This window comes from Chamaea fasciata, unplaced genomic scaffold (assembly GCF_029207755.1).
Source record: "Chamaea fasciata isolate MVZ Bird 193981 ecotype frontalis unplaced genomic scaffold, bChaFas1.0.hap1 SCAF_21, whole genome shotgun sequence".
NCBI classification, from domain to species: domain Eukaryota; kingdom Metazoa; phylum Chordata; class Aves; order Passeriformes; family Sylviidae; genus Chamaea; species Chamaea fasciata.
The window spans coordinates 5,782,382-5,796,260 of NW_027094106.1; the positions used below are offsets into that span (position 1 = coordinate 5,782,382).

Here is a 13,879-nt window from a genome sequence, read left to right on the forward strand (position 1 = left end):
CAACACCACCTGGATGTGCTCCTGTGTCACCTGCTCCAGCTGACCCTGCCTTGGATGATCTCCAGAAGTCACTTCCAATCCCAACCGTTCTGTGATTCTGTGATTTTCACCCCAAAAAAGAAGCAAGGCTCCCTCCTGCCCCCTCATCCCCACCCAGGGGCTGAGTATCCTTTGATTTAGAAACACTATCTACTTGGAGAAATTAATTTTAAATGAATTTATTATCTATGGTATTAATTAAGCTATTTCTATACACAGCAGCAATGATAAGGGAAACCACGGTCAACAGTTAGGATAATTCATGACAAAAAAAAATTCGCTTGTTCACAGTTTCTTCACTTAAAAAGGAGGTGAAAGACCAGGCATTTCAACATCTTTTACATCAGGGGATGTTACTGTTGCCTGATGAAAGAAGTGCTAACATTGTGAGTTTGTAGAGCAGAAGGACGGTTCAGAAAAGCAGTTGCTGACGAGAGAATTATCAGGAGATAAATATAAATGATAATTCACGTTTTGAACAGGGACATCTGCAGCAGCTCAGACCACTGGCGTTGCTGCAGGAGCTCATCCCTGAGAACTTCTCCTCCCTGGCCTCTCTCCAGCTCTGACAGCAAATCACAGCATTGAAAGCAGGAGTTATAATTTTGCTTTCACAGAGTTCAAGCAACACGTTTCTTAATGAGTGGTTTTCTCAGTGCTTTTTAATTAATAGCATTCAATTTTCCTTTTTTTTTTTTTTTTTTTCCTGGCAGAGGAATTCTTGACGCTCGAAGTCATTTCGCGGCCGCGTCCCTCTTGGCTTTGTTTTGTTCCGCAGAACAATGAGGGCAGGATGGCACCGCCGGCGGGATGAATGCTGCCATTGTGCTTTGTCCCCCCCGCTTTCCTTGGGAAAACTCCAGAGCTCCCTTTTGTACCGCATCACCCTCGCATCTGCTGATGCCCACAAGGATTTGGGGAAGGGCACCAGAACCAAAAATCAGCGATAATGGTGGCTGTGGTGATGTTTACAGCGAGCAGAGATTGTTTGTTTTCAGCTGCCAGGACTTTAGTGTGGGTACACCACAGGGATTCGGTGGTTCTTTAACCACCAGACAGGTGTTGATGCTATTTTTGATCGAAAGGCGTGAAAGGAAGAAGATCCAGCCCTGATTTTGGGTAGTGAGCCAGTCTGGCAGAATGCGATCCCAGATCACTGGGAAATAAGTGATGAAATCCCGTTGCTCAAGTGCAAGGCTGAGCGAGCCCTGGGGGAATCCATGGGCAGCTGCTCCCGAGCCAAGTGGAGCACAAGGCTGTGCTTGTGCGCTAGGAAAACCAAACTTTGAATATATTCCTTCTATCGTCTGTCGTGGTGAACTTCGGGAGTGTAAGAGGCCCTCTGCACACCAGATGGGCTCTGTGCCTCTGCAGGATGCGGGAGTTTGGTGCATTCTGCCCAAGATCATGGGAAAAAAAAACCTGGAGAACGGGGCTGAGGCTCACATCACCTTAGCTCCGGTGAAGTGACACATCGTCCCTGAGGGTCAGGTCAGCCGTGAAGACTTTTTTCGCGTTTTTCCGAACTGCCCAGTTTCTCCCGCGTCCAAGATCTGAGAGGGGAAACGCGAGGAAAACCCCATTTTTTTTTTAGGAAAACCCCATTTTCCTGCAGGAAAAGCCCATCTACCGGTGGAATCCGGCGGGGCGGGGGCGCGGGCGTGAGGGGACTCTGCCGGGAGTCCCGGCGGCCGCCAGGCGGCGCTGTGCCACGCCCCCCTCCCCCGCCCAGCCCTGACGTGACGTCGTCGCGGGGCGCCACGTCCGGCGCGAGCGGCGAGGGGCGGGGCCAGCGCGGGGGGCAGGGGAGGGGGCTGTGGCGCGCCCGCCCGCCCGGCCAATCAGGGGCCCGCGCGCGTGCGGGGCGGGCCAATGAGGAGCGCGCGCGCGTGCGCGGGGCGGGGCGGCGCCGGGCGCGCGTCGCGGGCTGAGGCGGAGGGACGGGGCCAAGATGGCGGCGCCCGTCCTGCTGCGGGTGTCGGTGCCGCGCTGGGAGCGGGTGGCGCGCTCCGCCGTGTGCGCCGCCGGCATCCTGCTGTCCCTGTACGCCTGCCACCTGGAGCGCGAGAAGGGCCGCGACAGCCACTACCAGGCCCTGTGCGACCTCAGCGAGCGGGTGCGCTGCTCCGCCGCCATCACCTCCAGGTGAGGCGCGGGTGGGAGCCGCCGCCGCCCCCGCGAGGGGAAGGGGCTGAGGGCTGCGGGAGCGCTGGGGACGGGTCCCGGAGGGCTGCCTCGGGGGTGCTGGGGGCCCGGAGCGGTGCTCGGAGGGGCTGCGGGCCGGGCGGGGCACGGAGGGGCCGGGGCAGCCCGGGGAGGGTCGGCGCTCCCGGTGTGGGGCAGCCCCATCGCCCCAGGGCCGCTCCGGGAACCGGGAATTTCGGGATCACTGCGGGCTGCAGGGTGAGGCACCCGCAATTGCTGTGTTGTAATCAGTGGTAATTAGGTGGAGTGACAGGCGGTTTAGTGGGAGAAGCTCGGCAGAGTGGAGTGTTGTGGCTGTGAGCAGTGGTTAAGGACAACATAAAGCGGTGCAATCGCAGGTGGTTTGCTTTGTTAGTTTTAATTGCAGTATCTGTGTTGCGTTTTCGTTGGGATGTCTGCTGGCAGCACAGGAGATGCTTTGGGGATACAGAGGAAGTGCTTCATTCAAGGGACACTTGGGTGCCCCTGCAGCACAAGCCCGGTCCAAATCCTGACTTATTTTTCCGACGTCCAGCCAGTTTAGCAGTTGTTTCCTAAAGGCTGAGGGCACTTATTCCTGTTAGGAGAGCCAGTGTATAAATCTGGTTTTTGAGCAAATTTATCGACTAACTCCTTTTTCTTCATTTTAGTGAGAATTTAGTTATTATTGTGCTGGTGCCTTCAACTGAGTGAGTACTAGGGGTTTCCTTTTCCCCCTCTCAGTGTAACCCGTGCAAAAGCTGTCACAGTTTTTATAGAGGTCCTTGCTGTATCATCACAACAAGCCGGTTTGAGGGAATATTCCCATCCTCTGCCAAGCTGGGAGCTGTGAAATTATTGAGGCAAAACATCCAGGGAGCTCTTTTTCCTAAAACCTCTCCTGTGGTGGCAGAAGTGAGATTGTGTGACAGAGATCTGCATCTCTGGCTGCCTGGAACTGAGGTTGAGTGAAGGCTGACTCTGTTTTTCTGTCTGCTCAGGTCATCTTTAGATTGTGAAGGTGCTTGTTCATGTCTCTGCTTGGAAAGTGTCCTGAGATGAGCAGTTTGGATCTAACTAGGGAGGAGACTTCAATAAACTCACCAGATAAATTCAAATAATATAAATGAAACTCTCCTTAGGCTGCTGAGCTAAAACCACGTGGGTCTCACTAGTCATTTCACTTGGTTCACACCTTCAGGGGTGAAAAGACAATAACAGAGATTTAAGCCATAAGTAGCCTGTTCTTATATAGCATTGCTTCTCCTGCAGCATTTTGTTTTTGCAGCAAATGCTGCTGTGACAGGGAACTGGATGTCACAGTTCTGATGTGTGTTTACCAACGCTCAGGAGAAGGAAATTACCTCAAGATATAATTGGAATTATTTCTAATTATGGCATGGAGCTCGGTAATTACAGCCTTCATTAGCCATGCTGCAGCTGACACGTTGAGTAAGACCTGGAATTCCTTTGCTGGAAGAATTCTGGGTGATAATGTGAAGAGTTTCAGGGATGAAATGCTCTCAGATCTCCCAGCAGTTGCTAGGAGAACCATGCCTGGAGTGAAGCTTGGCAAATGCCAGGGGAGCTCGTGATGGTTGGAGCAGGTGGTGAAAGGAGTTTGTGGAGAAGGAACGTGCAAGTTCTGTTCACTCCAACCATATTTGGAGAAGAATTTGCTTTCCAGGCTGTGCAGGACACAGAGGGGGAGTTCTGCTTTCAAAGTAAGGCAGGAGGACAAGGCATTAAAGTTGGAGAGAAATTAATTTTATTTTCCACGTTACCACAGCTCCCCATCCATGGTTCTCTGTCACTTTCTCCAGCTGAGTGTTCCTCGTTCCCACATCACCAGAGCAGCTCAGAAACTTCATTTCTAAAAGGAACTTTTAACCACAGTTTAGATTTCACTGGGGTTGCAGAGTTTCAATTCTGTGTTCCAGCTCTTCCTCAGGTTTGACTCTCACATTTCTTTTCTCACCAAGCTGTTACACTGACAGTCAGACATTAATTGATTTGCTGATTATTGGAGTTCACTCTGCAGAGTTTACTGCGTGAGAAACTTCTGTTTCTGCTTTGGCATTTAGATGGTTCATTGGGTTATGTGACCTTTTATTTAACTGGATTTGCTGGTGGAACTTGGAATGTTGCAACCTTCACATCTTGAGTTTTGACTCCAAGAGTGTGCTGAACTTTAAAAAGCACTTAATGCTGTTAGGGTTCATTTTCAACGCACAGAATAAATGAGTTTATTCTTTCCTGAGCTGACTTTCTGGTATGTTGGGCAGAGTTTTTTTTGCACCAGCTGTTGGTATTTCCAAGCCTTGCTTTTAAGCCAGACCTGGCATTGGCACAAGAAGAAGAACAGAAATGTAAAGACTGCCAGCACGCAGAGGGAGGAGCACAGAAAATCTCCTATCACAGCCTGACTCATGCAGAAGATTATTTTGGAGAGATCTCTTGCCCAAAACATGAATGGTCAGCATATTTCCAGTTTTTTTATCAGGGGGAAAGTTCATGAAATCATTTAAAAATAAAATCTGCTAAGGAGTGCCTGATAAAGGCAGGTATTAGGGCAATACCTCACATCTCTACTGGCAATTGCTGTATTTATTTTAAATCAATTGCTGTCTTACAGTTGAGAATAATTAAGTGTCAAGAATGGCTTTATTTATAGAATGAAACTGGCTAATAGCAGTTCCTGAAAAATACTTTTAGTCTTGCTGTAGTTTCACAGAGGGAATTAAAGTAATAAAACACATTTCAAGTCCTACAGGTCATGCTGCAGCTTGAAATAAAATGTGACCTTTAAGTGGTAATGCAGAGACCCAGAGCCTTTGGTCTTTTCCACACCATCTCCTAACACATTTCTGCTCTCTCTTGATGAACTGGAGATTGTGGAGGATAAATTAGTGGCTTTGAGGGATTTTTTTGCATTAATGAATGCTGTACCCAGTGTGGCAGAGGCTCAGGACAGCAGCACAAAGGAGCAAAGGACACATGTCCTGGGTATCTTTGGCAATATTTGCAGCTGCGTCAGTGGGGAGGTTTGGCAATAGTCAATATTGATCTTTGCCTGATTGCTGGAGGAGTTCTGGAGTCACAGTTGCATTTTGAGAGTCCGGATGTCTCTGATGTTTTAGGAATTCTGTGTTCATGGGCGAAGTCTTGGATGGGTGTGTTGTGTCTGAGGCACTCTGAGGAGTTCTGATGTGATGGAATGGTTTGGGCTGGAAGGGACCTTCAAGTTCCTCTTGTTGCAGCCCTTTCCATGGGCAGGGACACCTTCCTCTAGACCAAGGTGCAGCCACCTCGTGTTTTCTGGTGGCTGCAGCAGAATATTCACCTGGTAGTTCCGGAAAGTGCTTGTTAAATCTGGGCTGTGTTGTGGGTGGGCCTGTGACAGGTGTAGTGTTATAGTACAGCTCATAAATCACTTTAAACACTGGATTTACACCCCTCTGTGCTCACTCTGGTGTTCTGTGCACAGTGGGTGTGAATTGCTCTGAGAGCTGCAGGTAAAACTGCCCCGTGCTGGTTTCTCAGCAGAGCACACCTCGCTGGAAGTGTTCCAGTGCATCTTCACAGGGATCAGGGTGACAAGAACAACCCCATTATCCAAAGAAAAATGGACATGGAGAAAACTTCCCATATCCCCCCGAGCTGCTGTTTAAATAGGTTCCCACTGAGCTCTGTCGTGGGGCAGCTCCTGTAAACTTCTTGTCTGTCAAGTTTCCTTAATTCCTAAAAAAAGAACATTATGTAGCAGTTATTATTTGTATTTATAATAATAAATTCCTGATATCCCAGGAGTTTTTTCATTGCTGTACCTGCAGGAAAATGTCAGATGTGTGTGATTATTTCAGCTGCAAGTGTTGGTGACTGGTGTCAGGAGATGTAATAAGTTTTTTCAGGGATTCTGGATCCACTTTTAGATGGGTTTGGTGTGTGAGGGAAGCTCGGAAGATCTCTGCTTTGGAATTGGGCAGGGAGAAATTGGAACAGCCAAATTCAGTGCCACAGGGGGCGGGAGGGAAACCCAAAATCACTGCTCAGCTGAAGGGAAACCTGCCCTGTGAGCCAGGGTTCTGTGTCCCTTGTCCCCAGCTGGGCTGGCACAGGGGAGAGCAGAGCCTGAGGGGCTCAGCTGGGAGCATCCAGAGCTTCTTCCATGTGCTGGAGAGGGCAGCTGGGCCAGGAATGCTGCTAGAAACCAGCTTGGAAATTTAAACTTGCTCTTAAAGCTGCAGAAGCTGATAACTCAACTGGTTTTGGGGTTTTTTTCCATCTTTCTAGTAGAAAATTGATGATTTAATACTGATGCAACACTTACTGACTGAGGCGCATCTTTTATAAAGCACAGCACTGCCCTTGCTGTGGGAATCTTTTATTTCCCATCCTTACAGTGCTCACACAAACATTTTCATTTTAGCTTTTCATAAATACGTAATTTCCAGCTTGACTGGGATTTGTAATAGGGCTAGGAATTATTTTGCCTGGTGCAAAGTAAATTTAACAAAGTGCTTATAATTCAGACTTGGGCTTCATTTATGGTAGCTTAATAAAAAAGATTATGTAGAAGGAATCAGTACTGTTGGCTTCTTTCTTGAATAGCCAGTGCTTCTGTAAAGGCTGCTCTAAAATAATTACCCACTGTCTGCTTCACATTTTGCTGATCTGGACACTGAGAGTTTTTACAGATTCTTTCTGAAGCAGAGCTGGAGGTTACATAGAAGAAAACCTCATTTGGTTATGCTAAATGCTGCTAATAGATTTAAACATGAAATTAAGTGTATCAACATTTTTGAGCACTCCTGGCAAGTTTACAAATGGGAATTTTTAATCCCCTATTTTTTTTGTGGCTTCTAATTGAAGGCTTTTACTTAATTTATTAAAAGTGTTAGAGTGGCCTTGAAACCCTGAATTAGGTTTAATCCAAAATCCTCTGGTGAAGCTGGAAAGAAATTGCAGCCAAAGTTTCTTAACATGCTCCAGATCCTTTGACCTTTATATGAGCTTTTCCCTGAGGCTGAGCTCTGCTCCCCTCCGGGAACTTTCACTCTGGACCAGAAATTACCTCACAAGTCCAGTGGTGCTTCAGGAAATGTGCGCATCACTTAGCAAGTGTGGCCTTTTTTGGTTTCTTTAGAAAATTAGATTTATTGTTTCCTCAGGGTTACAAAGTGATAAGGAGTGCTTGCTGTTGATAACAAAATAATGCTCATGGGGTGATAAATAATCCTGAAATGAGAGGCTTCAAGGGAATACTGCTACCCCAAAAACACCCAGACTTGAGTTCCTTTCCTGCAGTTTGAGGACAGAATCTTCTTTATTGTTTGCCCTTTTCACTGCACCAAACCCAAAAACTGAGAGAGAATTGTGCTGGCAGAGCTGCCAATGCAGAGATTTGGGCTCAGACATCCTTTGAATCATCTGGTCCCCTGAAGGATTTGATTGAGGACACTGGAATGTGACCTGGGAGTTGTGTGCTGCTGGACCTGCCCTGGCCAGGGATGGTTCTTTGCACGTTAAAATGAAAACATGGGGGTTAATTCAGTTCTGGACATAAAACCGGAGGGGGTTACCAGGTGGAATTGAGGGGGTGTGATCCTGCTCATCACCAGGGGCTGTGGTGGAGGTCAAAAGTGCTCAGAAAACATCTGGGACATGCAGGAAGGCTTCAGGGTAGGGCACCAAGTGTCTTGGGCAGGTGAAACCCCAGCTGAGAAGTTTCAGCTGATCCTTAAGGACAGTGGAGGCCAAGGAAAATATCCTGGGGAATGATCTTTGACAAAATTATTAATAATATCTGCAGGTGACTGTCAGAGCTGGGGTTTGGCTACAAAAACACTCCAGCATTTCTTACCAGGGCTGCAGGGGACACTAATCCAGCTCCTGGCTAAACAAACACTTTTTGGTTTGTTTGTTTGACTTGGTGTGTTTGGCAGGCTTGGAATTCTGCTGCTTTTGGAGCCAGTGCTGATCACTCAGAGCTGTAACCTGTTAAACTGGAAGGTTGTTTGCTTGTCCTCTAAAATACTTGAGATACTGGGGGTCTAAATGAGGTTCCTGTGTTCCCTTTTAGCTTTTTCTCTGCTGTATTATGCTAAAATGTTTCAAGTGTGTCCAGTAATACACTGTTCTGGAACATAGAGGATGTTCATAATTGTGCAAAATAGATTTAAATGATTTTAATGATTTAAAAGGGTATGGTTTGATTGGAGGCACGTCACTTGTGGAGCACTGTGACCTCAGTTCTTTTTGTCTTCCTGTTAAGAAGTAACAATTGCACACAAATACTGCTTTAAACTTCTGAAAATGCAACATTGCTGAGCTTTGTGAAGCACCTCAGACCAAAGGGGGCTTTGTTTAGAGGGTGGATAATAACTTTCAAAACCTCCTTTTGATAAAAGTTTCTGCACATTGGACTGAAAATCACTGCGTTGTTCAACTGCAGATGTCGGGAAAGCAGATGAATCACTTTATTTTTGATTTCTTGAATCACTGTTGAACACTTTAAAGAACACTCCGAGTGGCACATGCAGATAGGGAGGGAAAACTGAGTCTCAAAGATGTCTTAAAGGTTTGTTCCTTGTAATTAGATCAGATTGCTCTTTATTCTTTAATAGCAATGAAACTGGGGTGTGGTGAAAGTGGGTTTGGCCCTTGTGTTTGTCACAGTGCTCTGAGTCACCTCGGGTGACTCCGACCTGGATCCACCATCAGAACCAGGAAAAACTCGGTGAAATCAGGCTGGGCTTCTGTCTTGCTGTGCAGGCAGCTCTGTGCTTACTGCAGGTCATTTTGTTTAGCGTTCTGTATCCAAAAAAAATGAATGTAAATTAATAACATGTCTTCTAAATTACTTTTTTTGTGAAGTGCATGTTACATGAAAGACTTCTGAGTTTATTTTTTGCAGCTTATCTTGCTGTAAGGACTTTCTTCTTGCTATTTGTTTGCCATATTTTTTTAGACTTTCGAAGTCATCATCAGTCAGGCAATTCTCACCTGAGTTTGGTGTGAAAAGGAACATTACCTACTCTGGCTTTATCCCTCCTCCACTTGCTGGCAGAAGTTCCTGGTTCATTGTGGAGTTTACAACCTTCATAAAGTTAGGAGACAATTTAGACTTTTCAGTAGGGAAATGAGATGGGAAAGGGATATACAAAGTAAATATATTTAAGGGTAAATAATTTGCTTTTCAGTTTGATGCAGAGCATTTGCTCCCACTCCAACCCTTATTAGGCTGGGAGAAGCGTTCTGTGCTAAACCCCAGGCTGCTTAGCTGTCTCCAAGCCTGTGGAATAAGATGTGAGATTAGACCTGGACTCCACGGGCTGAAATTTAATACTTGATGTCCTCAAAGCTGCTACAAGGCCAGCAAGACACTTAACGAACCCCTGCATGTGGAACAAGCTTTCCCTGTGCTCTGACCTTGCAGCTCTGCAGGGATCACTCCAGGACTGACTCTCAGGAAGGGCTGAATGAACTCACTATCCTTCCACTGGCAACATTTTATTCCCTCGCAGAACAATTGCCAAGGGTCAGGTTGTGTGGGATGCCATTTCTGATGTTTTCAGCGCGAGTTTGCTGTCAGACTCCACAGGATGTGCTGAGCACTCAGGTGGGGATGGATTCAGCATCCTGCAGTTTTTTGGGCTGAGGCTGAACCTTTGCCCACTTTGGGTTGTGCAGGAAAACCTGAGTGTGTTCAGATCATTTTAATGTCACCCTGCAAAGAATTCTCACTTGGAGTCCAGAACAGTAAACTGAGCCTGTGGATGGCAGGCTGAAACATCTCTAAATGTAGTAATACGGGAAAATAAGTATAAACTATTAAATATAAAAGTGATAAATCCTTTAATAGGTTTGTGTGGCTCTTTAATACAGCCTTTGGAATTTAGACAAGACAATTGTTACAGGTGCTGTGACCATCTTATCAAAGGAAGGCTAAACAATAAACAGTTCTCACTTAAAATCCAGATCACATTCCGGGTGTGGGATGAAATCTCACCACAGCTGAGGTTCTTTGTCATTCTTTGTCATTTCCACAGCCCCAGAGCTGCCCTGGGATGAGAGCAGAGAGCCAGGCAGTTCTGCACTGCTTTTCCCTGCAGTTCCCTGTCTGGCAGCTCTGGGATGCTGAGGCTCTGTCCCCTGGAAAATCATTGTCTGTGCTGCCTTGAAGCTTAATATTGGCACAGAAAGTTTCACTTTTAAAAGATTTGAGACCAAACTAGCTGAAAGTATGTTTGATTTTTGGCTGTTTGTACAGTAAATCTGCTTTCTAAGAATTGGGACCTGCTGGGTTTCTTGGGGAGAAGAGCACTAGAGTATTAATAGTGAAATCAAGCTTAGTCTGCAATTAAAATGATGAGTTTAAATGAGTTTTTGCACAGATGGCTGTGAGACTAGAAAGTGTTTTGGAGATGGTATTAAATTGTCCTTATTGTGGTGCTTCTCCCTGTGAGCAAACTGCTCGTGGTGTGGTGATGGCAGGTCCCAGCTGAGTGACACCAGCAACACTCCAGCCATGTGCAGGGACAAACCTGAGCTGGTTCATTGCCTCTAGGACAAGAAACTTCCTGAAAACTGCATTTTCCTTGGAGTTCCCTGCTGCAGCAGGATGAGGAGTGGCACTTCTTTACCTTGCTCAGTGAGGCTGATAATGTGAAACAAGCCTTACATTTGTGCAGTGCTTGGCTTGGTGCTCCAAAACTCCGCTGGCAGATATCCCAACGTGCTCCTGTGAGTTAAATCACTTGTTGGAGTAGCAAAATAACTTCATATTTTCAAGTGACACTCATAAATAGGGTCCTCACTTTGCTTTTACAAATAATGGCCTGATGTGCCTTAGGGCATGGAATTAATGGTTTCTGGCACAAACACATTTGCTAATTTAATCTTTCCCCCTCCTTCCCGCAGCAGCAGTAGTTTTGTCGGGCTTGTGCTGCTTTCTGCTTCATCACTGGGAAGCTGAAAGTCACTTTGTAGGGATTTCAGGTGTTGGTTCCAAGTGTCACACTGTGCAAGAGCTCCAACAAAACCAGGGCTGGGGATCTTGTGATGGTGCCACGCTCAGCTCGTGTGCCTGACAGATTTGGGTTCCTCCTGAGCTGTTGGGCTGAGGAGCAGCTGAGGTGCAGATTTGTGTCCTGATTCTCCTGCTCTGATGCAGGGAAGTGAGTGGAACAAATCCTTGCCTCAGCTTTGTAGTGACCTTGTGTCCAATTGGCTGTGGTGCAGGGAGCTGCTAAAGCTGTCACCGGGGGAAGGAAGTGTTTATTTGACAAAACAGCTCCAGACTCCAGCCCCGGGAAGCAGAGGTGGTGCAGCTGTGTGAACTCAGTGTTTCCTGGTGTGTCAAACAACTTTGATCAGCAAGGTGTGGGATAAAACCGTTCCCCTGTTGCTGCTTGGTTTTCCAGGAGAACTCCATCTCAATCATGTGTCCTTTTCTTTCCCCAACAGCCCTGAACTGAAACTGCTGCTGGAAAGCAGTAGGTGGCCAATGAAGAGTTAATTAGTTTCCCTGTTTTACAGATGGGGTCGAGGATTCGGTCTCTTGGGTTCCATCTTTGGGAAGGACAGTGCAATAAATCAGTCAAACAGTGTTTTTGGCCTGGTGTTTTATATACTACAAATGCTACTGGGTAAGTATTCATTCACTTCAGAGCCTCAAGTGTACAGCAGGGCTGTGGGGATGAAGGAGGACAGCAATATCCATTGCACAATCTGCAGGAAACCAGATAAATGATTCTGATTTTTATATCTTGGAGGGTTTTTTTAGCATCACTCTAATGATACATCTGTCCAAAGGGCTTAAAAACCCAACTGATAACGAGAGTAATTGCATTTTCTCCTGATATGCTATTAATAATCCGAGTGTGAAGACAGTTTCTGTGCTGGTATTTTCACTCCAATATATTTGGCATTGGATTGCATGGTGGGAAAGAGAGGGGAATAAAAATGGAATGGGCAACTTTTGCAGGAGTAATGGGGAGAGCAGGCAAAGAAGTGCACGAAATATAATTATCTCTATTTCTTGGCGACTCTGTGGTTTGCTCTAAAGCTATTAATCCTGACAGAAATAACTTGACCACTAATTTTCCTCTAACTCAGGAATATGAGCGTGGTTAATCCTACACACACTCCTTATCACAGACAGGGCTGGCAGACAGAGCCTGAGATCCTCCGCTCCAAACGCCCAGCCTGCTGTTTGAGCCAGAATTTTGTGTAACTGTTGCTGAGTTAGAATTCAGTTTTGCTCTCTGTGGAGAGGGGTGAGTAACTTTGTCTCTCTTGTTGCAGGTATGACAGCAAGTGCAGTAGCAGCTCTAATCCTCATGACCTCCTCCATAGTGTCTGTAGTAGGGTCCCTGTACTTGGCATACATTCTGTACTTCGTGCTGAAGGAATTTTGCATTGTCTTCGTGCTCACATATTTGCTGAACTTCATTCTCTTTATCATCAACTACAAACGACTAGTTTATTTGAACGAGGCCTGGAAGAGGCAACTCCAACCCAAACAGGAATAACCCCTGGTGGAACTTTTGACTGACAGTCTGAAGACCCAACTTCCATTAAGTTTATTTTGCAGTAATTTTTTTATTCTCCATATCAGACACTTTTTTTTCCCCCCTTCCCCCCCCCACTCCCCGAGAATCATAATGGAAGTTTTGAATTAGAAATTTCGTGGGGCCCCAGATAATTTCTCTGTGCTAATCTTCAGTTTAAATGTGGTTATGAAAGAAAGCTCTATAACAATCAAAGACAAGCTTTAACTTTACTTTGAAGGAGTTTTAGCCACAGCAAAACGTAGACTCTCTCTCTCTTCCCCCTCCACTTGTGAAGTGGGTAACACTTGCTATGAAATATCCTGTATATAAATTCAGGTATAACAAGATGTGATCATGACATGAAATATTCTAGACTAGCCTCACCATATTTAATGTTGCCATGTTTACAGTATGTGTATTTTTTTTCTTTTTTCTTCTTCCTTTTTTTTTTTTTTTTTTTTTTTTTTTTTTAGCTGATGGACTTAGATTTGACTAGGACTTATACTGTAAATAAAATTAGAACTGTTGGTTTCATCCCTGGAGAACTCACTGTCCCATGGGTTTGGTTAGGAGCTGTCAGAGGGTTCAGCTCAGAGTCGACTGACCACGATGGAAGAAGTGACCTCTAAAGAAGGTGGAGTTGCTGCTCTCACTGTTGTGTTTTCACAAGAATAATGCTTGGGGTTGGTTCCAGTTTTTCTTCTTTTTTTTTTCTTTTTTTTTCTTAAATCTCCAGTAACAAAAAATGGAATTAAAGCTGAAACGTGAAGTATGTTGATTAAACAACAACCTCATTAATTTCTGTACAGAACAAAAATAGCTTCATGTGGTCAATGAAAAGCTGATTTGCAGACCAGGGGTTGGATGAAGTGTTCTTTGAAAGGACTCAATTTCCAAGCAGAGCTGTTTTCATTTGAAGCTGTGCTCAGCCAGCCAGTGTTACTAATGTTTGATGTTCTATGAATGCTGCAGTATAGAATTGCAATTTGCAGTGGAAACCACTGAGTGAGCAGGATAACCAAGCAGTGCACTGAAAAAAGCAGTTCCTTAATTGATCTTGGTCAGGATCTTTGGTTTGTGCTATATTGGGAGATGAACTTTAGGCCTGACACACACACACA

General features: G+C 45.7%; 1 protein-coding gene across 1 annotated transcript; it reads left to right on the top strand.

Annotated features, from left to right (window-relative positions):
- Positions 1-1,987: 1,987 nt before the first annotated feature.
- VKORC1L1 (vitamin K epoxide reductase complex subunit 1 like 1) lies at positions 1,988-13,530 on the top strand. Its single transcript, XM_066202046.1, has 3 exons — positions 1,988-2,184; positions 11,743-11,852; positions 12,511-13,530. The coding sequence occupies exons 1-3, from the start codon at positions 1,991-1,993 to the stop codon at positions 12,735-12,737; spliced, it is 531 nt and encodes a 176-aa protein (XP_066058143.1). The 5' UTR covers positions 1,988-1,990; the 3' UTR covers positions 12,738-13,530.
- Positions 13,531-13,879: the final 349 nt, after the last annotated feature.

Excerpts from the sequence above, each read along its gene's own strand:
- VKORC1L1 (XM_066202046.1), top strand. The coding sequence starts at position 1,991 with ATGGCGGCGCCCGTCCTGCTGCGGGTGTCGGTGCCGCGCTGGGAGCGG. Across the intron at positions 2,185-11,742 it reads TCCGCCGCCATCACCTCCAG|ATGGGGTCGAGGATTCGGTC; the intron begins GTGAGGCGCGGG and ends CCTGTTTTACAG. Across the intron at positions 11,853-12,510 it reads TATACTACAAATGCTACTGG|GTATGACAGCAAGTGCAGTA; the intron begins GTAAGTATTCAT and ends CTCTTGTTGCAG.